General features: G+C 55.5%; 10 protein-coding genes across 10 annotated transcripts; 5 read left to right on the forward strand and 5 right to left on the reverse strand.

Moving 5' to 3' along the window:
* Positions 1-181: 181 nt before the first annotated feature.
* Positions 182-1,557, reverse strand: F5Z01DRAFT_672054 (uncharacterized protein; the record flags this gene model as incomplete). Its single annotated transcript, XM_046264765.1, has 2 exons — positions 182-1,220; positions 1,271-1,557. The coding sequence occupies 2 exons, from the start codon at positions 1,555-1,557 to the stop codon at positions 182-184; spliced, it is 1,326 nt and encodes a 441-aa protein (XP_046120745.1).
* Positions 1,558-2,511: 954 nt separating this feature from the next.
* On the reverse strand, positions 2,512-3,654 carry F5Z01DRAFT_672055 (peptidase family S58-domain-containing protein; the record flags this gene model as incomplete). The annotated part of the gene is made up of 1 exon (XM_046264766.1): positions 2,512-3,654. One exon carries the CDS (start codon positions 3,652-3,654, stop codon positions 2,512-2,514), a length of 1,143 nt encoding a protein of 380 aa, XP_046120746.1.
* Positions 3,655-3,957: 303 nt separating this feature from the next.
* F5Z01DRAFT_489605 (uncharacterized protein) lies at positions 3,958-5,201 on the reverse strand. Its single transcript, XM_046260156.1, has 2 exons — positions 4,525-5,201; positions 3,958-4,468 (listed from the first exon to the last, which is right to left on the reverse strand). Exons 1-2 carry the CDS (start codon positions 4,932-4,934, stop codon positions 4,201-4,203), a joined length of 678 nt encoding a protein of 225 aa, XP_046120747.1. The 5' UTR covers positions 4,935-5,201; the 3' UTR covers positions 3,958-4,200.
* A 1,130-nt stretch (positions 5,202-6,331) lies between these two features.
* On the forward strand, positions 6,332-8,318 carry F5Z01DRAFT_489636 (iron-containing alcohol dehydrogenase-domain containing protein). Its single transcript, XM_046260157.1, has 3 exons — positions 6,332-6,560; positions 6,615-7,006; positions 7,054-8,318. Exons 1-3 carry the CDS (start codon positions 6,528-6,530, stop codon positions 8,117-8,119), a joined length of 1,491 nt encoding a protein of 496 aa, XP_046120748.1. The 5' UTR covers positions 6,332-6,527; the 3' UTR covers positions 8,120-8,318.
* F5Z01DRAFT_672058 (trimeric LpxA-like protein) lies at positions 8,313-8,930 on the reverse strand (the record flags this gene model as incomplete). Its single annotated transcript, XM_046264767.1, has 2 exons — positions 8,313-8,498; positions 8,544-8,930. 2 exons carry the CDS (start codon positions 8,928-8,930, stop codon positions 8,313-8,315), a joined length of 573 nt encoding a protein of 190 aa, XP_046120749.1.
* A 105-nt stretch (positions 8,931-9,035) lies between these two features.
* On the forward strand, positions 9,036-11,109 carry F5Z01DRAFT_489664 (NADH-ubiquinone oxidoreductase 51 kDa subunit). Its single transcript, XM_046260158.1, has 3 exons — positions 9,036-9,566; positions 9,625-10,612; positions 10,662-11,109. Exons 1-3 carry the CDS (start codon positions 9,264-9,266, stop codon positions 10,832-10,834), a joined length of 1,464 nt encoding a protein of 487 aa, XP_046120750.1. The 5' UTR covers positions 9,036-9,263; the 3' UTR covers positions 10,835-11,109.
* A 275-nt stretch (positions 11,110-11,384) lies between these two features.
* Positions 11,385-12,245, forward strand: F5Z01DRAFT_672060 (peroxisomal biogenesis factor 11; the record flags this gene model as incomplete). The annotated part of the gene is made up of 2 exons (XM_046264768.1): positions 11,385-11,430; positions 11,485-12,245. 2 exons carry the CDS (start codon positions 11,385-11,387, stop codon positions 12,243-12,245), a joined length of 807 nt encoding a protein of 268 aa, XP_046120751.1.
* Positions 12,246-12,443: 198 nt separating this feature from the next.
* F5Z01DRAFT_634393 (uncharacterized protein) lies at positions 12,444-14,178 on the reverse strand (the record flags this gene model as incomplete). Its single annotated transcript, XM_046262048.1, has 3 exons — positions 12,444-13,360; positions 13,411-14,047; positions 14,125-14,178. The coding sequence occupies 3 exons, from the start codon at positions 14,176-14,178 to the stop codon at positions 12,444-12,446; spliced, it is 1,608 nt and encodes a 535-aa protein (XP_046120752.1).
* Positions 14,179-14,851: 673 nt separating this feature from the next.
* F5Z01DRAFT_489721 (sterol-sensing domain of SREBP cleavage-activation-domain-containing protein) lies at positions 14,852-19,089 on the forward strand. The gene has a single exon (XM_046260159.1). It carries the CDS (start codon positions 15,071-15,073, stop codon positions 18,893-18,895), a length of 3,825 nt encoding a protein of 1,274 aa, XP_046120753.1. The 5' UTR covers positions 14,852-15,070; the 3' UTR covers positions 18,896-19,089.
* Positions 19,090-19,657: 568 nt separating this feature from the next.
* F5Z01DRAFT_489738 (GPI mannosyltransferase 2) lies at positions 19,658-21,190 on the forward strand. Its single transcript, XM_046260160.1, has 2 exons — positions 19,658-20,708; positions 20,762-21,190. The coding sequence occupies exons 1-2, from the start codon at positions 19,846-19,848 to the stop codon at positions 21,150-21,152; spliced, it is 1,254 nt and encodes a 417-aa protein (XP_046120754.1). The 5' UTR covers positions 19,658-19,845; the 3' UTR covers positions 21,153-21,190.
* Positions 21,191-21,202: the final 12 nt, after the last annotated feature.

The raw sequence follows: 21,202 nt of genomic DNA on the forward strand, positions 1-21,202 counted from the left end.
CTGATTCCAGACAGGCCTGCAGCCTGCTCCCCCTTCCAACAACCAAATCCAGCAAACACATTTCACCTGGCTTGTTTGCTTTTCTTATGATACACAAAGTTGAATTATTATTGTAAACCCATTAGCGCTCAAAAACTCCTTTCCTTCTATAGTACAGGTCTCAATCGCAGGCCAGCAAACCTTATGCCTCTACACGCGTCGGTATCGCGTTCACCCAGGTCTTTTTCCCAATCATCCTCTCCTCCCCAGGGATGTAATCAAACACAATCGTCGCCGCTGTCTTCTCCGCGCCCTTGTTCGCAAACCACTTCTGCGCCATGGTGTTGGCAATCACCCAGCGATCCACAATCTTGGCCACACCGGAGCCCCAGGTCGCCGCGTCGGTCGCGACACCACTTTCCTTGCACCCTTGCGTCGTGCTGTCCCGCCTGGTGTCCTGATACTTGCCAAAGGCAGAGGCGAGCGCGGACTCGGACGGTTCGGCGGGAAGCCTGTGCAGCTCATTGGCAAGCGCCATGATGTCGACGATGCCATGGTTGCATCCTGATCCCAGGGACGGGGTGTACTTGTGCGCCGCGTCGCCGACCAGCACGATGCGCGAGTTCCAGTGCCAGTGCTTGAGGACGCCCTCCTCGAGGGTGACGAGGCCCGAGTCGGTACATGTGGCGTACGCTTGACCCAGGGTCAAGTGGCTCTGCTTGCCCCTCGCGATGGGCAGGTGACTCCATTTCGCAACCATAGCCTCCTCGTCTTCCTTCGTGAAGCGGATGCGTTCACGCCTCGGTTTGGGGAGACGCTCGTAGACGCCCGTGACAGCAGTCGTCTCGCCGACAAAAAGCTGCGTGGCGGCTCCTGGACCGTGGCACTCCGCCGTCGTACCTAGCGTGAGGTCTGGTACTGCTTGGCCTGGGAAGCGGAACCAAAGGCAGCGAAAGGTAGTCAGGAAGGGCTGCTCCTCGTTGACATCTGAAGACTTGTGTTCGGCAGCGAGCGTGCGCATGCTGCGACGGGTCGGGCTGTGGGCACCGTCTGCACCGACAATGATGCTTCCCTCGTGGATCGAGCCGTCTGCGCAGTGGACGCGGACGCCAGAGTCCGTGGATTCGACGTTCGAGACCTTCTTGTTGCAGAGTATGCTGGCTTTCGCGGCTTCGGGAAGCATGTTGTACAAGGTATGGGTAAGATCGCGACGGCTGATGACACGAGGCCAGGTACCAAAGCTGGTTGGTCGTTAGTGTCTGCTTCGGGAGATCGACCAGATTGGACTTACTTCTCGCGCTCATAGTGGAACCAGTTGACGTCGCCAATGTCATTGCCATTGTGGTCCATGCGGTTCATGTCCTTGAGCTCTGAACTGACTTTGCACAGTTCGTCGAACAACCCTAGTTGAGACAGGGCGCGAAGGCCAACACTGTTGAGGACGAGGTTGGAGCCGGCGTCAATGGCAGGCCGGTCCCGCATCTCGAGAAGAGTAAAGGGGATGTTGGCCCTGTGCAAGGCGTGGGCGGCTGTGAGGCCTACTGGGCCACCGCCAGCAACGATAACTTTGAAAGGCATACTGAATTAGGGGCTTTTTGTTGGATGGTATGAAAGTGCTATTGTTTGACTATCTTGCAGTGATTGCACTGGGCCCTGGGGTCTGGTCCTTGTATATATATATATATATATATGTCTTATCGGTATTACCTGCTGTTCGTCAATCACGGATGTCATTTGATGACACCGTGCAAGCATGGTCGGATACATGCTGCGGTCGTTCTAGCACCAGCCAATGCGAGTGACAAATTGAGGCTCGCACTCGGACGTGTGTTGCAACTTGCAGATGGGATAAGCGATGACTACTACTACTACGTAGTACTCGTGATTCGACTATTCAGGCATAGCGCAATCCTCGCTCCCCTCAGCCCTACCTTACGTACAACTGCTCGCATTCGCACCTCGCACCTGCGGCTGTCGCTCGCGTCTCACGTTCGATTTTTGAGTCTTGAAGCTTTTCCTCCCGACCACACCGAGTGCATACGCACTTCATGAACAACTGTAATGACACAAGAGCGTCGATTGCGACGATGACAGATCGGTCACACCATCGCGACCGTCGGTCCGCTGGCACCGCGCCACGATGAAGTGCTTATGTCCAGTCTGCGGCGCGTCCAGATTCCAGAAGCAGCGCTTTCGGATAATTACGGACAAGGAGCCTCTCCTGTCTCCGATGCATCTTTATCAGCCAACACGACTTCCTGTCTTGGGTCGACAAAGAGCCGTCACGACCAGTGCACACGTATGCAGTCCCTCCATGTCAGCTACAGCTTCGCTATGCCCTACCTCATCCTCGATCTTCTGCTATGCTCGACCGACGCAGCCGGTTTGGCCGTTGAGGAACACAAGTATTTGGAAGCATTTCCTTCTGGTCAAGGTAGGCGTATTGACTAGTGGGCAACTCTTGGGCTGCGCAAGTACATGCTTCGCACAGTCTTTCTTCGTGGAGCAAATGCTCCCCCCCTCTGCAGTCGCTCACCCTAATCTCGGCTCAACAATTCTCTTCACCTTGTCCAGATCCAGCGCGTCAACGTGCCGCCCCTTGTACCCCGTCATGCTCTCCGCCATGCAAAGCACATTGTAGATGGCCTCCTCTGTCGCATCGCCCACGGCTTCAAAGAGACCATTCACCGTATCATTGTCGCTCATGCTCACCTGCATCGGCCCCGGCTCGTACGGGTTCACCATATTTCCACCACCCATGCTCATCTCGTGATGGGGGATCTTGTTCCCCGTACTGAAGGCGAGAAAGATGTCTCCCGACGTATTGTTTCCATAGCCGCCCACCTTGGACAGCCCGACAGTGGCACGCTTCGCCAGTCGTTGGAGCTGGATAGGGAGGAGGGGGCAGTCCGTGGCGATGACGACGATAATGCTGCCGTCTTTCCTCGGAGTGCGGGCCAAGTCTTCTTTGGCCTTGTTCTCGTCCTGGATGATCTGCCCCACGGGAACGCCGCCAATGTGTAGCGTTTCGGCCGATCCATAGTTGGCCTGGACCAGCACGCCAACAGTGTACGCTTTCTCATCGCCGTTGAGGTCGAAACCCTTGACGGTGCGACTGCTGGACCCTGTGCCGCCCTTGAAACGGTGGCAGATCATGCCCGTCCCGCCACCTGTGTTTCCCTCGGGGACGGGGTCGGAGGATGCACACGCAATGCCCTCCATGATATGCGCCGGTGTCACCGCGAACAGAGACTGGTCGTTCAGGAAGCCGTCAAAGGTCTCCGCCACACAGGGCAGGATGGGCAGACCCATCTCGCCATCCTCGCCGCGGCAGTGCTTGTAGCAATACTCGAGAACGCCCCTGTATGCGTCTCCGATCGCAGAAGTGGTCGTCAAGACGATGGGGCTGGACAGGATGCCGGTTTCGTGCACCCAGTGGGAGGATGTCATCTCGCCGGCGCCGTTGAAGGTGAAATAACCTGCGAATGAGGAATACTTGTCCCAGTCCTTACGCGGGAGGATGGTCGTCACCCCGGTGTTTGTGTCGCTGTGCTCATCTGAGTGTAGTGATTGTGTATGGACGAGTACCCCGGGGACATCTGTGAGTGAATTGTGTGGCCCGGTAGGCCATCGCCCGAGGCGCCACTTGGGGAGAACCTCACGGATACGAGGCATTTTAGGCAGTGATATTGCTAAAGAAGAAGCAGGTTGACTGGTATAGAATAGTGAAGGCATTTCCTTCAATATATACTTTCTGACAAAGGAGGGTTGAGTTCGGGCATGTCGCTTGACGTTGTCAGCTCGGCTCTCGGCTTCGGTCTTGAATCTTGATAGTTGATCCTGTCGGCATTCGGGGTCAGCAACACAATGATGCACTCAACTCATCCAAGCATTCATACTGAATCTATTGGATGTCGGCACGGCAATCCTCGTCCGCTGCTGCCTGATAGCTTGGCTCTGCTCTGCCTCGACGTAATGAAGTATTTGTCAGGTATCAGACCCCTGCGTGTATGTCTGGATTGTAGCCTGCACGGCAAGTTGCGACATGGTCGCCTAGATTTAACATCTTGAACTTTCGTCTGTACGCATAGATCTACAGACTCAACCAGAGCGCATCATACCAAGTCTCAAAGCCTGCCCCTCACGCCTATTCGTCTGCCACACTGCCTGTCACTGAGCTCAACTATTCATCCCGCCAATCCAGTCGTCTTTACAGTTCCTTTAGGACTTGGGGCTGTCTGTCTCGTTGGCGTCAGGGCGGATTGCCGCGTCAGCGTCGAAGCTGGCATCGCGATACAACGGCTGTGCCTCTGCATCGCCAGCCGTGGCGCTGACGCCCCTCTGCTGCTGCATGAGCTGCTCGGGCGGAGTCGCAGTGTAATGGTCCCGACAGTGAGGGCAGACAGCAGACACTGGTTTGGCCCACAGGCCGCCGATCGTATTGACGACGGTGATGAAGCTCTTGCCGGCGAGCCAGGTGTGGATGAGGCTAGGGACACGGTGGTCAGGTCGAACGACTCTGCAGAAACAGTGGACTATACTCACAAGGTCGCAATCAAAGGCTGTGTAGCGTAGGCAGCCACAGCACCTCTCGCAGGTTCATCATCCCAAGTGTGCCAAGGATAGAGCGCCCATGTCAAGCATAGGATCAAGATGGTCAGCACGCCAATCGTGGCGTCGGTGAGGAAGAGGAACAAAGGGTTCACTTTGGCCTTTTGGGCAAAGAGGTTGCCCCCCAGTGGCAGTGCGATGGCGCCCTCACCACTGCGGCGTTTCCGCCCGTGAAGGAGGAGGACCGCTGACGAGATGAAAGAGAATGTCGCGGGGATGATGCCCACGGCCGGCAGAGGACAGTCGACCCAAATGACACTGTGTACAATACACAGCGTGAGGGTCGGGACATAGAGCGCGAGCAGAATGCATCGCAGACTCTTGTTGACGTCGTTCTCGCACATGGTCGGTCTGTCCAAAAGTGGGGGTGAACGGCTATGAGATGGGTTGGAATGGTGAATATCCTAGTGGGATCAAAATGCGTTTTGCTGGCGCTGGGCGGTACATGTATATATGTCTTCCACGTCCTCAACGTGTCCTGGTCCTCCTGGAACTGGTACCCGGCGAGTACGCGACGGCCGCGTCAGCGCAGGACGTCAAACACCACGACGAAAAGGAAGCGTTGGGGGCCGACTATATTGGATGAATCAGACCATAGAAAGGAGGCTTCATTGCCTCTTTGGCGCATGGCTATGCATGCCGATCCCTTGTCGCACACAGTTCATGTTGTGAGGGACGTTCTGTCAGCCTTACGGGGCTACGAGACCCGCCCATCATGCAGTCATCGCTTCAGACGGCGGTGTGTATCAGCCAACTGGACATTGTCTGCGGGGTGTGTTGTTGTTCCCGCTTTTGAATTTTGATGGATTGTATCTATTTCCGGCTTTGCTGTGATCACAGGAGGCTGAATCTGACCCCAGCAAGTTCAGCCTGTGTGGTCAGTGTCGAGGGGCCGAGGAGTGCGCCCGTGACAGCGACACGCGAGTCCTGTCGCTTGAGAGATCGAATTTGTGGAGGTGCCCCCGGTGCACTTGGTGACGGGTCGCACAGACTACAGCCATGTCGATTGTCGACACCTGTTGTTTTGCAAGTTGAGGCTGGGCTTGGATGTGTGCACTGGACGGTGGATATTGACTCGTGAGTGGACCCCTGGATTGATGTCGGCCTGCCGCAAGCGGCACGTGTAAGCAGCAAGTACGCACCGCACCCAGGGTACATCTCCCACTTGAAATAAAATCGTCGCGTAAAGCCCCAAAGAGAATGTCCTGAGCACAAATATCTAGCTGTATCTTTCCGTCATAGATCATCGCTCCGTAAAGGTTTCCCACGAAACCCGGCCATCAACAAAATCAATGGAGAAAAACACGTCGGCAAAGACGGTGGCCGTCCCACCAAACGCAAGGAGGAGATTGTAGTCTGACCGAAGAAAAAAAGCCTCCAATGTATTCGTCATCGATAGAATCTATGTAGTAGAGGAAATATGAACCCGCAGGATGATCAAAAAGTAGAAGCGGTAAACGTGTCGGGATTCCCCCTTCTCTACAGGGTAGGCGGACATGTCGAACTTGGCCACGGAGATGAAAGCCTACTAGTGCTTGGACGCCAATACTCGCTCGTCCCTTTTATTCATCAACATGAAATTGGTATTTGTACTGTGAGCCCCCATTATAGCCCCGCGTGAGAAGTACTTAGTGCAGTCTAGCAACATGAAGCTGTCCGACCGTCGGCAGCGAGATCGGGCGCGCCCCAGCAGGTGTCTAATGCAGCTGGGGAGATCGGGGAGATCTTCACTAGCTCGGGCGCCTCCACATTGTCTCCAACATGCAGCATCGGATCCGATGGTCATGATGCGTCTCCCCCGCAACTCCAATGGCTTTCCTCACGGCCGAGGTTATGTCCAGTCGTTGACGCCGACTTCTTTCTTCTTCTTCTTCTTCTTCTATTTACCGCCATCTCATACTCACTCACTCATTGCGGGACATCATTGAATTATCACCATGTCGACCCCTTTCATCAGAATAGCGCCCAATGTGAGCGCAACCACGAGCCGATTCCGTACCTAGCAATGCTAACAGCATCAACAGGCGGCCAAACGGGCAGCTTCCCTCCTGAGAACTGTGCAATACACCCACCCTCCCTCCTGTCCTTGCCATTCCAACCCCGGATACCACCAGAATCAGCATCCCTCGTCACTCCTCAGCCACCTCAAGGACACACGTCGTTATGTCACGCCTGCCGGGGCCGAGCAGAAGGAATATGCGTTCGAGATGGCTGCCTCATCTATCCGATTTGGTCCAGGCGTCACCAAGGAAGTCGGCATGGATTTCAAGAATCTAGGTGCCAAGCGGGTCTGCGTGGTGACGGACAGGACGGTGGACAAGCTGGATGCCATGAAGCAGGTGCGGGAGGGCTTGACAAGGGAGGGCATCGAGTTCAGGGTCTTCAGCAATGTCAAGGTTGAGCCCAAGGACCATTCGTACGTCATACCTCTGTGAGACTATGTTTGATACTGACTTGAAGTAGCATCAAAGAGGCGATCGAATGGGTCAAGCCCTATGGGCCGGACGCCTTTCTCGCCGTGGGTGGCGGTTCAGTCATGGACACGGCCAAGCTGATGAACCTCTACTACTGCTACCCCGATGCCGACTTTCTTGACTTTGTCAATGCACCACTGGGCAAGGGTCGCCCAATTGACAAGCCCCTCAAGCCTCTCATCGCCGTACCCACGACAGCCGGCACCGGCAGCGAGACCACAGGCACAGCCATCTTCGACCTTGTCTCCAAGCGCGCAAAGACGGGCGTCGCGCATCGCAACCTGAAACCTACGCTGGGTATCTGCGATCCAATCAACACGAGGACAATGCCGGCCGCTGTCAAGGCGAGCTCAGGACTGGACGTCTTGTGCCATTCACTAGAGTCTTATACTGCCATCCCGTACTACGAGCGAACCCCACGCCCAACCAATCCCATCAACCGTCCGGCATATCAAGGCGCAAACCCCATCTCCGACGTCTTCTCTTTCCATGCCCTCAAGAGCACCATCAAGTACCTCCCCCGCGCGATTCGCGACCCAGATGATTTCGAGGCGCAGAGCGAGATGCTCCTCGCCGCTACACTGGCTGGCGTCGGCTTCGGCAACGCGGGCGTGCACCTGTGTCACGGCATGTCGTACCCCATCTCTGGACAGAACCCGGGCTACAGGCATAATGGATACGAAATTGACCATGACCTGATCCCTCACGGTGTCTCGGTCGCGGTCTCAGCGCCGGCCGTCTTCCGCTTCACAGCGCCCTCGAACCCCGAGCGCCATCTAGCAGCCGCCGAAGCCTTTGGCGTGGATATTTCGAATGTGAAGCATGAAAGCGCAGGCGAGGTGCTGGCCGATGCGATTACCAAGTTCTTGGCGGACCTGGGTGACCAGCCTAAAGGTATTAAGGACCTGGGTTTCTCCAATGGAGATATCGAAGCGCTCGTGGAAGGCACACTGCCACAGCATCGTGTGATCAAGCTGGCGCCTGGCTTGGAAACGGAGTTGGAGGCCGAGAAGGATCAGTTGAGGCGGCTGTTTGAGGACGCCATGTCGCATTGATTGTGTAGAGGCGAGGCTGTGCTCATGTTTGGGAGAGAGTTGTATCAATGTGAAGAAATAGCTTAATCCTCATGTGGTGAGGACAGCGCACGCTGCATGGCGGGAACGTGATGCCCGTGACTGAAGCTGAATATCCGTCGACAAATTGCGTAGGGCAGCACGGTGCGCCAGCTAAGACAATCTTAAGCGCCCATCACTTAAACTTGTCCTGATCGTTGCGAATCATCTTTCTGACGACGTTAATCTGCTTCAAAGTGCTCAGCTTTCGAGCATCCGCGAGTCTTTTGTCGGCACGCTGTTGGCCGTTCGATAAGACCACAGTCTGATCTGGCAGCACCGTGCCTGGCGCTACAGTCGCTCTGGCGGCAATTGTGCAGTCCTTCCCAGTCAGCTTAGCTCACGACGGCATTGTATTTGCACCTACTTTTCCAATCTTCGCGCCACTGCCAATGCGTGAGCCGACCTGAACCACGGAGCCGTCCCCGATCTCAGTGCCACCAGCTTCAATGACAGCGTTCACCTCGACCACAACATAATCGCCCAAAGAGACACCGCCTGGGACGGCAGCGTCAATATTCTGAGGTTCCACGCCGATCTGGGCCCGCTCTTGCACAATGCTGCGTCGACCGACCAGAATGCTGCCGAGGTTCGAGTCGAGCCGTGCACGAGGATGGATAAGCGTTTCGGACTGGATTGTGATGGAGTGCGTGCCCTGGAGAACAGCGTCTTTCGGAATGGTGACTGTCGAAGAGAAATTAACAGGGGGTTTCGGTCCAGCTGGAACGGTCGACTGGCGTTTGGCGGTCGACATATCGTCGATATCGCTCCCGTCGGTGGCGCCTTTGTGATGTGGTTCCAGGACATGGAGCTCCCAACGCGCCAAAGTCCATGATATCAGTGATATTTGCGCTAACAGATTTGGTGCAAATGACTTATACGCCCCCGCTAGGGCGGTGCCTGTGCAGGTACCGGCTAACGGTGGCGCTGAATAATCGGCCCAGCGCATTGACCAATCACAGCCGCGCCATTCCATTATTCTGACCTCCGCGAAACCACTCCCCAAGTGCCGCATCGTCACGACTTTCTTCCCTCGACCCTTCAATCGACGCCACCCGCCGTGAGCTCGCACAACACACTGCACACAATGCTGTCCTCGAAGGCGACGACCAGGCAGGCCGTCACCCTCTCACGGACCGCCGTGAGAGGTCTGGCGACCGTGCAGGATGGCACCCCCAAGCGCACCTACGGTGGTCTGCGAGACCAGGATCGCATTTTCCAGAACCTGTACGGACGATACCCGGCCGACCTCAAGAGCGCGAAGCGAATGGGAGACTGGCACAAGACCAAGGAGATCCTGGACAAGGGACACGACTGGATCATCAGCGAGGTGAAGGCGTCTGGCCTGCGCGGTCGCGGTGGTGCTGGTTTCCCTTCTGGACTGAAATGGGTGCGTTGTCAATAAACATAGCTTTGTGTGATTGGGGCCTTTTCACTGACAAAGCTAGTCGTTCATGAACTTCAAGGACTGGGACAAGGACGACAAGCCGCGCTACCTCGTCGTCAACGCTGATGAGGGCGAGCCCGGTACATGCAAGGACCGCGAAATCATGCGCAAGGACCCCCACAAGCTCATCGAGGGCTGCCTCGTCGCTGGCCGTGCCATGAACGCCACCGCCGCGTACATCTACATCCGTGGCGAGTTCATCCACGAGGCTGCTGTCCTCCAGCGTGCTATCAACGAAGCCTACCAGGACGGCCTGATTGGCAAGAACGCCTGCAACTCTGGCTACGACTTTGACGTGTTTGTCCACCGCGGTGCCGGTGCCTACGTCTGCGGCGAGGAGACCTCGTTGATCGAGTCCCTCGAGGGCAAGCCCGGCAAGCCCCGTCTCAAGCCCCCCTTCCCTGCCGCCGTCGGTGTTTTCGGATGCCCCTCCACCGTGGCCAACGTCGAGACCATTGCCGTCGCGCCCACCATCTGCCGCCGTGGCGGTGACTGGTTCGCTGGCTTTGGCCGTGAGCGCAACCAGGGTACCAAGCTCTTCTGTATCTCCGGCAACGTCAACAACCCGTGCACCGTGGAGGAGGAGATGTCCATCCCGCTACGGGAGCTCATCGACAAGCACTGCGGTGGTGTCAAGGGTGGGTGGGACAACCTCCTGGCTGTCATTCCTGGCGGTTCATCGACACCCATTCTCCCCAAGAGCGTGTGCGATGACCAGCTCATGGACTTTGATGCGCTCAAGGACAGCCAGAGTGGTCTCGGTACCGCCGCCGTCATCGTCATGGACAAGAGCGCCGACGTCGTCCGCGGCATCAGCCGTCTCAGCCACTTCTACCGTCACGAGAGTTGCGGACAGTGCACCCCCTGCCGTGAGGGCAGCAAGTGGACTGAGCAGATCATGCAGCGTTTCGAGAGGGGCCAGGGCCGCGAGAGGGAGATTGATATGCTCCAGGAGCTGACCAAGCAGGTTGAGGGTCACACAATTTGCGGTACGTTGAATCACATATGTTGAATGCGATGTGTACTAACAGCTTGCAGCTTTGGGAGAGGCTTTCGCTTGGCCCATCCAGGGTCTCATCCGTCACTTCCGGCCCGAGCTGGAGGCCAGGATGCAGGCGTACGCAGAGCAGCACGGTGGCCACCAGACACTGGCCGGTGGTTTGGAGCACGACGCGCGGGCGCACGGAAAGCTGACTTCGCCCGGACAATAGGCGTAGACTAGATCTTTTGCGTGAAGATGGGCCTCTTGTAGAGGGAGGCGCGGTTTGATTGGGCTCACGTCCGTGTACCTACATAGTTATGCATAGTCTGCCACTTGTACGGTGGCGTATTTACTTTGTCAAGGCATTCGGGTTGACCGTAAGGTACTTGGTGAGGTTTCATCATCGTCCAAGCTACGGGCACGTGACAAGAGTATAGCGTCTCACAAGCTCATCCACAGACGACATGGACTCAACAGTCTGCTGTAAGAGCAATCAAGCTTGTTCAATCGACGCCCTAGGCAGCCTTTTGAGACTGCTCTCGAGGTTCTGACATGGTGGAAGAGGGGCGCCAGTAAGATCACCGACCTGCCACGCTGCGGGCCCACACCCCAGCATCTATCTTCACCGACGATATCGCTCTCGCAATCTTATCATATTTTGTGAAATTGAACCGAAACCATATTGATTAACGTCGCGCCAACCAGAGAGACGCAACTGTTTGCCGCTCATTGAATCAATTCCACGTCCTACAGGCAAATCAAAAGGTGCTGCCGTCACAATGGCTGGCCTTTATGAGCACTTTGTTGCCTTTGGCGTTGATAACGGTGCGTACTACTTCCCATTCGATGGTATCTCGATCTGTCCACTGACAACAGCAGCCGGGCTTGAGCGCTTGATGCGTCTCGTCCAGTCTTTCATGATGATCCTCACGTCCTACCCTGCTTTTCTGCAGTACTGGACGTCCACCACTCCCCATCTCACCACTCTCGCGACGCTCTCGTCCACCTCATCGCACCTAAACCTCGTCCGGAGGTGGCTGCGTACTTTCCGCTTCTTGGACACCTTATCTACGTCTGTGTCTCTGTACATGAGCCAAGAAAAAGCCTTGGACACGTGGCTCAGCGCCCACGCGGCGACGTGCCTCGGCATCTTCGGAATGCTCGAGACCATCACGGTCCTGGACCTCTGCAGGATCGAGGGTCTCGAGGTGTTTGGCTATAAGGAAGCCGTGGGGATCAACCTCGAGGCGCAACGCTTCTGGTTCGTGGGATTACTCTTGTCCGCCTGTTCTACGCTGGTCAAGCTGGTCAGGCTCTCCGCGTATAAGCCCGTGCCTGCCACCGGTGACGGCTACGGCACGTCGGCGGAGAAGGATGGCAAGACGGTCGAAGAGAGACTGCGTGAAGAGAGGAAGCGAAGAAAGGATGAGAAGAAGGCCTACTCTAAGAAGATGAAGGACGAGGTGACGACACTGAGCGTTCGTTTTGCTGCTGATGTGATGGATCTGATCATTCCGGCTACGGCGCTGGGCTGGGTCACAGAGAATTGGGGCCGAGCCAGTATCATCATGTTCGTCACATCAGTCTTGACGGGAACGGAGGTCTGGTGGAAGGTGGGCAAGAAGTTGCAAAAGGCCTGAATGCCTCCCGGGGGGTGGGACGAAGAGTGTCAAAATGATCTATTTAGATGGTCGAAGATTTTGGATAAGAAGACTTTATGTTGGAATCTATACTTAGACAAAGCATTTCTATACCCAAATGATGTCATGCTCTCCGAGGTGCGCTACACAATGCTTCATATACTTCATGACATGGTCGTTAAATCCCGCGCAAAACGATCAACGCCGTCCGGTGACGACAAAACATCCCGTTTCAACAGAGGCTTTCCAGCCATCCTGGAACAATGCAGCCAACACAGCCTGTCGCAGCTGCGAAACGCCACTAGCGCTGTGCCGTCCCAAACCGGTGACCACGGTGTATGGGTCCTCTCGCGCCTTGCGTATTCTGAACTCGCCCAGATTATCCCACCAGGCTTGGACCCTCGTTCTCGCAATGCGCACGCCGTCTCGCACGCTGACGCCGTGCAAGTCAATCTTGTTACGACTACTTTGCTGGTCGACGAGTAGGTCAGCAGCGGCCGAGGACATGGCATGCGAGTGGAGAGCTTGTTCCCTCGCGCGCTCATGGTACACCACTGCCCCCTGGCGGTAGTAGCCCCCCTTGCGGATCATGCTTGTGCTTTGGGCTGAAGCCTCGAGACGAGAGCGATTAGCATCGTTGATTCGCTTCACGACCTCAGCATGATCCCACATGCCACCAGGTGAGGCGCGCGACTCGGGACGTGGGGATTTGCTCGGTCCTGGCGTCAGGGATTTGCTGCCGGGCAGTGAGCCTGCATGTCCCTCTAAATCTTCATTTGGCAATGGGGTCGTGAGATGCGTGAGTTGAAGCCTTTCTTTGTGAGGGTTCTTGGTGAAGTGTTTGCTGAGTAACGCCGCAATGTCCTGGGTCCCTTGGTCGGTGACCTGCAGCAGAGTGAGGAAGTATCGCTCAGGCACCTTTGGGTGTTCATTAGCGAGGCGCTTGGCGGTGGCAATGTTTCCTTCATCTTCAGAGGTAATCCCAAGGTCGCTGTACTGGTCCAAGATCGCAGCAGCCGTTGCACCGCTGGAGGTCTTCTTCCTATAGTACACGTCTGATACGTGGTCAAAGGGTTGAAGTAAGTGGTCGGCCAGGAAGGCTATCTCATCTTGGTCTGCATCGCGGTCAGCATCGCATACCGTAAACAAAGGGGGGTACGCTTACGCTTGAGCTCCTTGGCTTGATTTTTCGTCAGCACTTCCTTGGTTGAGACGTCCAAGTCTAAAGCCGTACCCTTGCCCTTACGCTTCTTGCCCTTCTTTTTCCCCCTGCTTCTACTTGACTGCTCCTCGCTATCGTCGAAGAATGCGTCTATGCCCCTGATATTCTCGCCTTCTGAGATGCGATTCTGAATATCCAGTAAGCTGTCAAGTGCGGCTTGAAAGTTGCCATTAGACTTTTGCAGCGCGTATTTGATGTCAAAGTCCTTCAGGTCACCAAACATACTTCGCAGGTTGAGAAACTTAGTCTCATCGCTGTCGTCATTGAAGGATGTAAGCTGAGGGACGTATTCGAAGCGATCCGTGGAGGACGCATCCGTTGATGAAGCCTGTTGCTGGTGAGACGACGTTCCATTGCTCTGGCTTGTTGCAGACGCATGGTCGTGAATCTCATGAGCAGTCGTGTCGTCCAGGCCCGAGGCGCCGCTCGGGTCGAATGATGTGGCCTCCTCAATTACCACGTCCTGGGAGAGACCTTTGAGCGTTTGCTCCGCGGCATTGAAGCCAGCGGAAGTGGTCAGATCATGATCACCAGCAATGGCTACCACTAGGGGCTCGTCAAGGAGCGTGTGGAATGATTTCTGAGTATGTTAGTCGCAAAGAGGACAGAAGTGTGACTCGGGCTACGATGCAGCCCTCGTCCGCCAAGGCAACTCACAATCAGCCTGTCGAGCGGATCATCATCCATTGAATTCATTGACACAGCTGCCATTGTAGTTTGCCCCCGCCAGCAAGCCTCAGCAGGGGTTCCAAATAGAGTGTCTCGATGTGTAGTAGTCCGAAAATCGCATGATCAAGTATCAACAAAGGCCGTGCGATTTATGAATAAATGAATTCAAGATTGTCGCTTAAGGTCACCGTTGCACTGTCGATATTTCCCAGGAAATCTTTGTCGATTTTGACGTTTGGACTGGACCCTGAATGAACGTCACCAATGTGGGATTGGATGTAGTCTAGGGGAAATCGTCTCAGCGTCTGATCCGTCGCATCAATGACTCGACAGCCTGATCGGGATCCAGACTGACATCACGTGCCCGAGAGCCGTCGCGATAGCGCTGTCTGTGGTCGTCTAACGTTAGAGGGCGGGGCGCAATTAACAATTCGACGACAAGCAGATGCACTCGGATAGAAGAATTACTGACAGACTTTCTATTGACGACTTGCCCATATTCCGCTCCAGAAGAACGAATTAATTACAAGTATTCAATACAGGTTGGATCTGGCTGCAGAAGTGTGACCTGCGGAGCAATTACCTACCCCAGATGTCCCGAAGACAGCTCGCCATTGGCTCCAGTGCCTCAGTTCGCTGGATAGTGGGTACAAGAGCTGCCTGCCACTACGTCAGCCACTCAGGCACGAGACGCATTGCACTGATCATGGATCCGGCCTGTTGTTGTCATGGGCGCTCTCGTGCCTTGCTTGCTTCATGTCTCGATAGCCTCCATCCATCACCAAACGCGTTCAGGCCGGAACAGATCCAAACACCACTAGCTGCGTCGCAGCATCTCATTCTTTCTGCATAAGCGACGCAATACTCATTTGATAGACCGCGACTCGATACAATCCGACATCGCTCTTTCGCGGCCTCGCCGCAACGCTCCATCATGCGTCATTCAGTCGCATCATGGCTTGGGGCAGCCACCACATTGCTCCTAGCAACAACAATCGAGGCCAAGGACTGGACACCAAAGCACGAGCCCGGACGATGCGCATTTAGGGGCCACTGTGGAAAGCAGAGCTTCTTCGGCAAGGAACTACCTTGCGTCGATAATGGGCTGGCCGAGGACCCGGACGCGGAACTCCGAAAAGAGCTCGTCGACCTCTGTGGTGCGAAATGGGCTGATGGCCCCGTCTGCTGCGATCTGGAGCAGGTCAAAGCCCTCAAGTCGGAGATGGGAACACCGAACACGTTGATTGGATCATGCCCTGCGTGCAAAGACAACTTCTTCAACATGTTCTGTACCTTTACGTGCTCGCCCGATCAATCTGTGTTCATCAACATCACGAACTCGGAAGAAAAGAGCGGCAAGCAACTCGTCACCGAGCTCGACCAGCTCATCTCTGAGGAATACGGCGAGGGTTTCTACAACAGCTGCAAGGAAGTCAAGTTCGGCGGCGCAAACAGCAAAGCGATGGACCTGATTGGGGGTGGCGCTACCGACTACCATCAACTTCTCAAGTTCCTGGGTACCAAGAAGCCCTTTGTCGGATCGCCCTTCCAGATCAACTTCCCCGAGCAGTATGATGACCAGGACATGGAGCCATTGGAGATGAAGCCAAAGAAGTGCAACGACGAAGATCCCGACTACCGATGCGTGTGCGTTGATTGTCCGGAGGTCTGCCCGGAACTACCAGATGTGAAGGAAGCCGAATCGTGCCACGTTGGCGTGCTGCCATGCCTGTCATTCGCCTCGATCTTCGTGTACTCCATCCTGCTGTTTGCATTCTTCGCACTTGCCTTTGGTCATGTAGCCTGGCGCCGGTTCGCTGCTCGTAGGGTTGAGCGGACACGACTTCTGCACCAGTCGTCGCACAGCGATGATGAGGATGAGGGTGGTCCAGTCGCGACCGAAGCCATGCGAGATCGTCCCACCAAGCGCTACCGCCTCAACGACGCCTGCGACAAGGTTTTCTACAAGCTCGGACACGCGGCTGCCCGCTTTCCCGCAATCACCATCGGCGCCAGTCTGGTCGTCGTTGCTATTCTGAGCGCTGGTCTTTTCCGCTTTGACATTGAGCAAGCACCCGCCAAGCTGTGGGTCAGTCCCTCATCAGCTGCCGCGCAGGAGAAGGCCTACTTTGACTCAAACTTTGGGCCTTTCTACCGCGCCGAGAAGATCTTCCTCGTCAATGATACCCTCCCATCAGGTCCTGGCCCTGTTCTCAGCTACGAAACACTCCAGTGGTGGACAGAGGTTGAGAAGAGCATCGAGAAACTGGAGAGCCCCGTCTACGGCAAGCACTTCCAGGACGTGTGCTTCAAGCCAACGGGCGACGCCTGTGTTGTGCAATCCGTAACAGCCTACTGGTACTCCAAGGGTGGCATCGATGAGGACTACTGGAAAGAGGACTTGCGTGCTTGCGCAAAGTCTCCAGTTGACTGCCGGCCGGCCTTTGGACAGCCCCTCGAGCCCAACATGCTTCTCAGCGGCTACGGTGACGATGTCACGGATGCCACGGCCATGACTGTCACATGGGTTGTAAAGAATGCGCAGGAGGGGAGTGGCGCATTGCTACGTGCCATTGACTTTGAAAATGTCATGCTGGAGCGCCTGCACGAGGTGCAACAGGAAGCCAAGGACCGCGGACTGCGTTTGTCCTTCAACACCGAGGTCAGCTTGGAGCAAGAGCTCAACAAATCGACGAACACAGACGCCAAGATTATTGTCATCAGCTACATTGTCATGTTCATCTACGCCTGTATGGCGCTAGGTACTCCTCTCAAGCACATCTTCCGCAACCCGGCGGTCCTGCTTGTTGAGTCCAAGGTGACACTCGGTCTGGTGGGCATCATCATTGTGCTCATGTCAATTGCGGCCTCTGTCGGCTTCTTTTCCTGGGTGGGCCTCAAAGCAACCCTCATCATCCTCGAAGTTATCCCCTTCATCGTCCTCGCGGTTGGCGTAGACAACATCTTTCTCATTGTCCATGAGCTTGAGCGTGTCAACGCAAGCTGCCCCGACAAGATGGTGGAGGAGCGTGTCGCCCGCGCTCTGGGCCGCATGGGTCCTTCCATCTTGTTCTCTGCATTGACCGAGACGGTGGCCTTTGCTCTCGGCGCCGCTGTTGGCATGCCCGCCGTCCGCAACTTCGCTGCGTACGCTGCTGGTGCGGTATTTGTCAATGCACTGCTGCAGATGACCATGTTTGTCTCCTTCCTGTCCCTCAACCAGATGCGCGTCGAGGATCATCGTTGCGAACTCTGGCCTTGGTGGCAGATCACCAAGGCACGTATCCACCTCAATGGCACCAACGGCTATGCCACAGGTGCTGCGCGCTCGGCAGAGATTGAGGAGGAAAGCTTCTTGCAGATCTTCATCAGGAACCACTACGCACCGAGGCTTCTGCAGAAGAGAGTTAAGATGGCCGTGATCACCATCTTCTTGGGTCTTTTCGCAGCTGCCATAGCGCTTCTGCCCGGCATTGAACTCGGCCTAGATCAGAGGGTTGCAATTCCCGATGGCTCGTATCTCATCCCATACTTCAACGACCTGTATGAGTACCTGGATACCGGCCCGCCTGTCTACTTTGTCACGCGCGATGTCGATGTTGCGCAGCGCAAGGAGCAGCAAGAGATCTGCTCTCGTTTCACGACGTGCCAGGATCTGTCCCTGACAAATACCCTCGAGCTCGAGAGGCAGAGGCCAGACGTCTCATACATCTCCACCCCGACTGCCAGCTGGATTGATGACTTCTTCATGTGGCTGAACCCCATCTACGAGTCGTGCTGTATCGAGGACGGTCAGACTTGTTTCGCCGACCGGAAGCCCGAATGGAACACCACTTTATATGGCATGCCTGAGGGCGATGAGTTTATCCACTACCTTGAGAAGTTTTTGACCACACCTGCAGGTGATGAATGTCCCTTGGGAGGTCAGTCTGCCTATGGCGGATCCGTCATCCTGAACGAAGACGGCAGCGGTGTCAAGGCAACCAACTTCCGCACCATGCACACTCCTCTTCGCAGCCAAAAGGATTTCATCAGCGCATACAGTTCGGCTCGGCGCATTGCCTCGGAAATCAGCGAGCGCACCGGCGCAGACGTTTTCCCCTACAGCGTGTTCTACATTTTCTTTCACCAGTATCTCGACATTGTTGGTCTGACGGCTGGGCTTTTGTGCGCTGTTGTAGGGATCATCTTTGTCGTGGCAGCAATCCTTCTTGGATCCGTGTTGACATCGGCTGTTGTCACCGTCACCGTCGTCATGAGTGTCATTGACATCATGGGCGCCATGTCGGTTTTCAACGTGTCGCTGAATGCTGTGTCGCTTGTCAACTTGATAATCTGCGTGGGAATCTCCGTCGAGTTCTGCGCTCACATTGCCCGCGCGTTCATGTTCCCCTCGCGCACGGTCATGCAAAGCAACAACAATGGCTTCCGTGGGCGCGACGCCCGAGCTTGGACTGCGCTGGTCAATGTCGGCGGCTCCGTCTTCTCCGGCATCACCATCACCAAACTCCTTGGTGTCTGCGTGTTGGCCTTCACGCGATCCAAGATTTTCGAGATTTACTACTTCCGCGTCTGGCTCTCGCTCGTCATCTTTGCTGCATTGCATGCACTGGTGTTCTTGCCCGTCGCGCTGAGCATTGCTGGTGGTCAAGGCTACGTTGACCCGGAGAGCGAAGGCACGGCTGCCCAAGACTTGACCGACCGGAGGTGGCGCGCTATTCAGATCAACGAGCATGATTCTGACGATGACGAGTACTAAGAAGGTAGACGTCAGGAACGACTCGATTGTGGTAGGCGCAGGCGTTATGGTTTCCATCGACCCTGGGATGCAGCACGGGCTGCTAATCCACAAGCCCTTACATGATATGATGGCCGTGGCTGTCCTGACTTTACATTGACGCCGGGCAATGCTTGCGAGCCGCGACTCGATCATTCGCAGTCGGGTCGCCGAGAGCCCTTTGAGTGTGTCGCACAGGCCGCTCACTCTGACCTCCGGTCAAGGGGTGGAGACAAGGAGAACTTCCGCTGGTCCCCTGCTCACGCGCGGCGAGGAAACGTCGCACGGGGCTTACATTGAACATGTTTCCTATCAGGGGAGCATCGGTCTTTGGTACCTGGGGCACTAGCTCGACCAAGTTGCCTGGGGATGGTCAGGTCAAGCTATGGCTCCAATACAGGGTTCGAAGCATCAGAGAATAGCGGGGCATATGGACCTGGAAGCTTCTTATTCTTACATTGTACAAGCGCGATTTTCCAGAGCAAGGTGGTGAGAGATACACCCGTACATAGTAGCGAGCCATGGGCAGCGCTGTACTACTTGCAGCGTGTACATGCGTGTCCGGCGAATCAACATTGATTTATTGATGATCAAACCTCACTATTCGCATTGAATACTGTCCGCAATGGAGTCTATTGAATTTGTTCCCCTTTGCGTGGAGAATGTTGTGATGCCGTGATTTCTGCACGTCTTCGTAGTCGTAGGGCTAAGTATCGCCCACAAAAACGTGCTTTCCATCGAGAGGAGTCACACTGTTACTGGATAATCCCTTTTGTTTGAGTAGTAGACTGAAAACCACCAGCCTTCGTCTTTACCAGGTAATGAATGTTGCTTGAATGTGGCTTATGTAAGCATTTGTGAAGCGAAGCGGTCACATCAATCTGAACACATGAGGAGAGCCCCATCTCACCCTTCAAACGCCCAACGCTGTCATGGCATTGGTTGACGCAAAAGCGAGGCCAATTGCCTCCTTGATACTCCTCTTCACGGGATGGAAGGCATTTCTCCTCGCCATTGCACTCGCCGCCGCTGTCAGCCCAGCGTACGACACGTCAACATCTCTATTCCTAGCGCAGCTCCCCGACGCGCCAACCGCGCCTTTCCTCGCGGAGAAATTGACCCGCTGGGACGCGTTGTACTTTCTTCACGCCTCGGCGCATGGCGGCAAGGTCTACGAGCAAGAATGGGCTTTTCAGTTGGGGTTCTCGCAGCTCGTGCGCCTTGTGAGCTGGCCTGGAGGTGAACCCATCATGGCCATCCTAGCAGCGACCTTATCCCACTTAGGAAGCGTGTTGGTTCTGCATCAACTCACGATGCTAGTCTCCAGGGACTCGCGTTTGGCGTTTCTGACCAGTGTCCTGCACGTCCTATCTCCCGCGGGTGTCTTCCTCTCTGCACCGTACGCTGAGAGCTCGTTCGCTGGACTGTCGTTCCTGGGGAATTGGCTGTTTGCATTGGGATATGAGCACGCCAGCGAGCCGTGGAAGCGAACTTGTGCAATCGTGGGTGCTGGTGTTGTGTTCGGCGTGGCGACCGGTTTCCGAAGCAATGGGTTGGGCAGTGGCGTGGTCTTCCTCGTCGAAGCTCTACGTTGTGCAGCGCACTTTATTGAGCGCCCTACTTTGGGTCGCCTTGGTAGACTGGTGGCGCCCGTTGTTGGCGGGATAGTCATTGCCGCTGGAGCTGCCGTTCCGCAGTTCTACATCTGGCAGCGCTATTGTGGCGAAGGGCATCTCAGGCCCTGGTGTGAGAAGACTGTGCCTAGTATCTACAGCTTTGTGCAGGAACATTACTGGTGAGTTTCTGGGATAAGGATCTGTGGGACAAACAATGTCTGACGGTGTTTAGGAACGTGGGCTTCCTACAATATTGGACGCCGGAGCAAGTACCCCTTTTCCTCCTCGCATCGCCAGTTCTCGGCCTGCTTATCGTCTCTGGCACCAAAGTACTGCTCGCGCCCACCTCTGCGTTCGCGGTTGCCTCTTTCAATGGGAAACAGAAGGTGCTTGTACAGACACTCGCGGGTGTTCAGGCATTTATCGCCATGCTAGCCATCACGAATTACCACGTGCAGATTGTCAACCGGCTGTCGTCGGCCTATGTGGTCTGGTACTGGTGGATTGCCAGCTGTCTCTTGCAAGAGAAGAGGCGCAATCTCGGACTGGGCGTCGTCACTTTCTTTGTCATGTACGCTGGAATCCAAGCCGGACTCTTTGCGAGCTTCTTGCCGCCCGCATGAGATCAGCAGGACTCTCTGCGGCTTGCCTCTTTATGTAGGTAAATGTATTC

This window comes from Emericellopsis atlantica (genome assembly GCF_019669845.1).
Source record: "Emericellopsis atlantica unplaced genomic scaffold F5Z01scaffold_6, whole genome shotgun sequence".
NCBI classification, from domain to species: domain Eukaryota; kingdom Fungi; phylum Ascomycota; class Sordariomycetes; order Hypocreales; family Bionectriaceae; genus Emericellopsis; species Emericellopsis atlantica.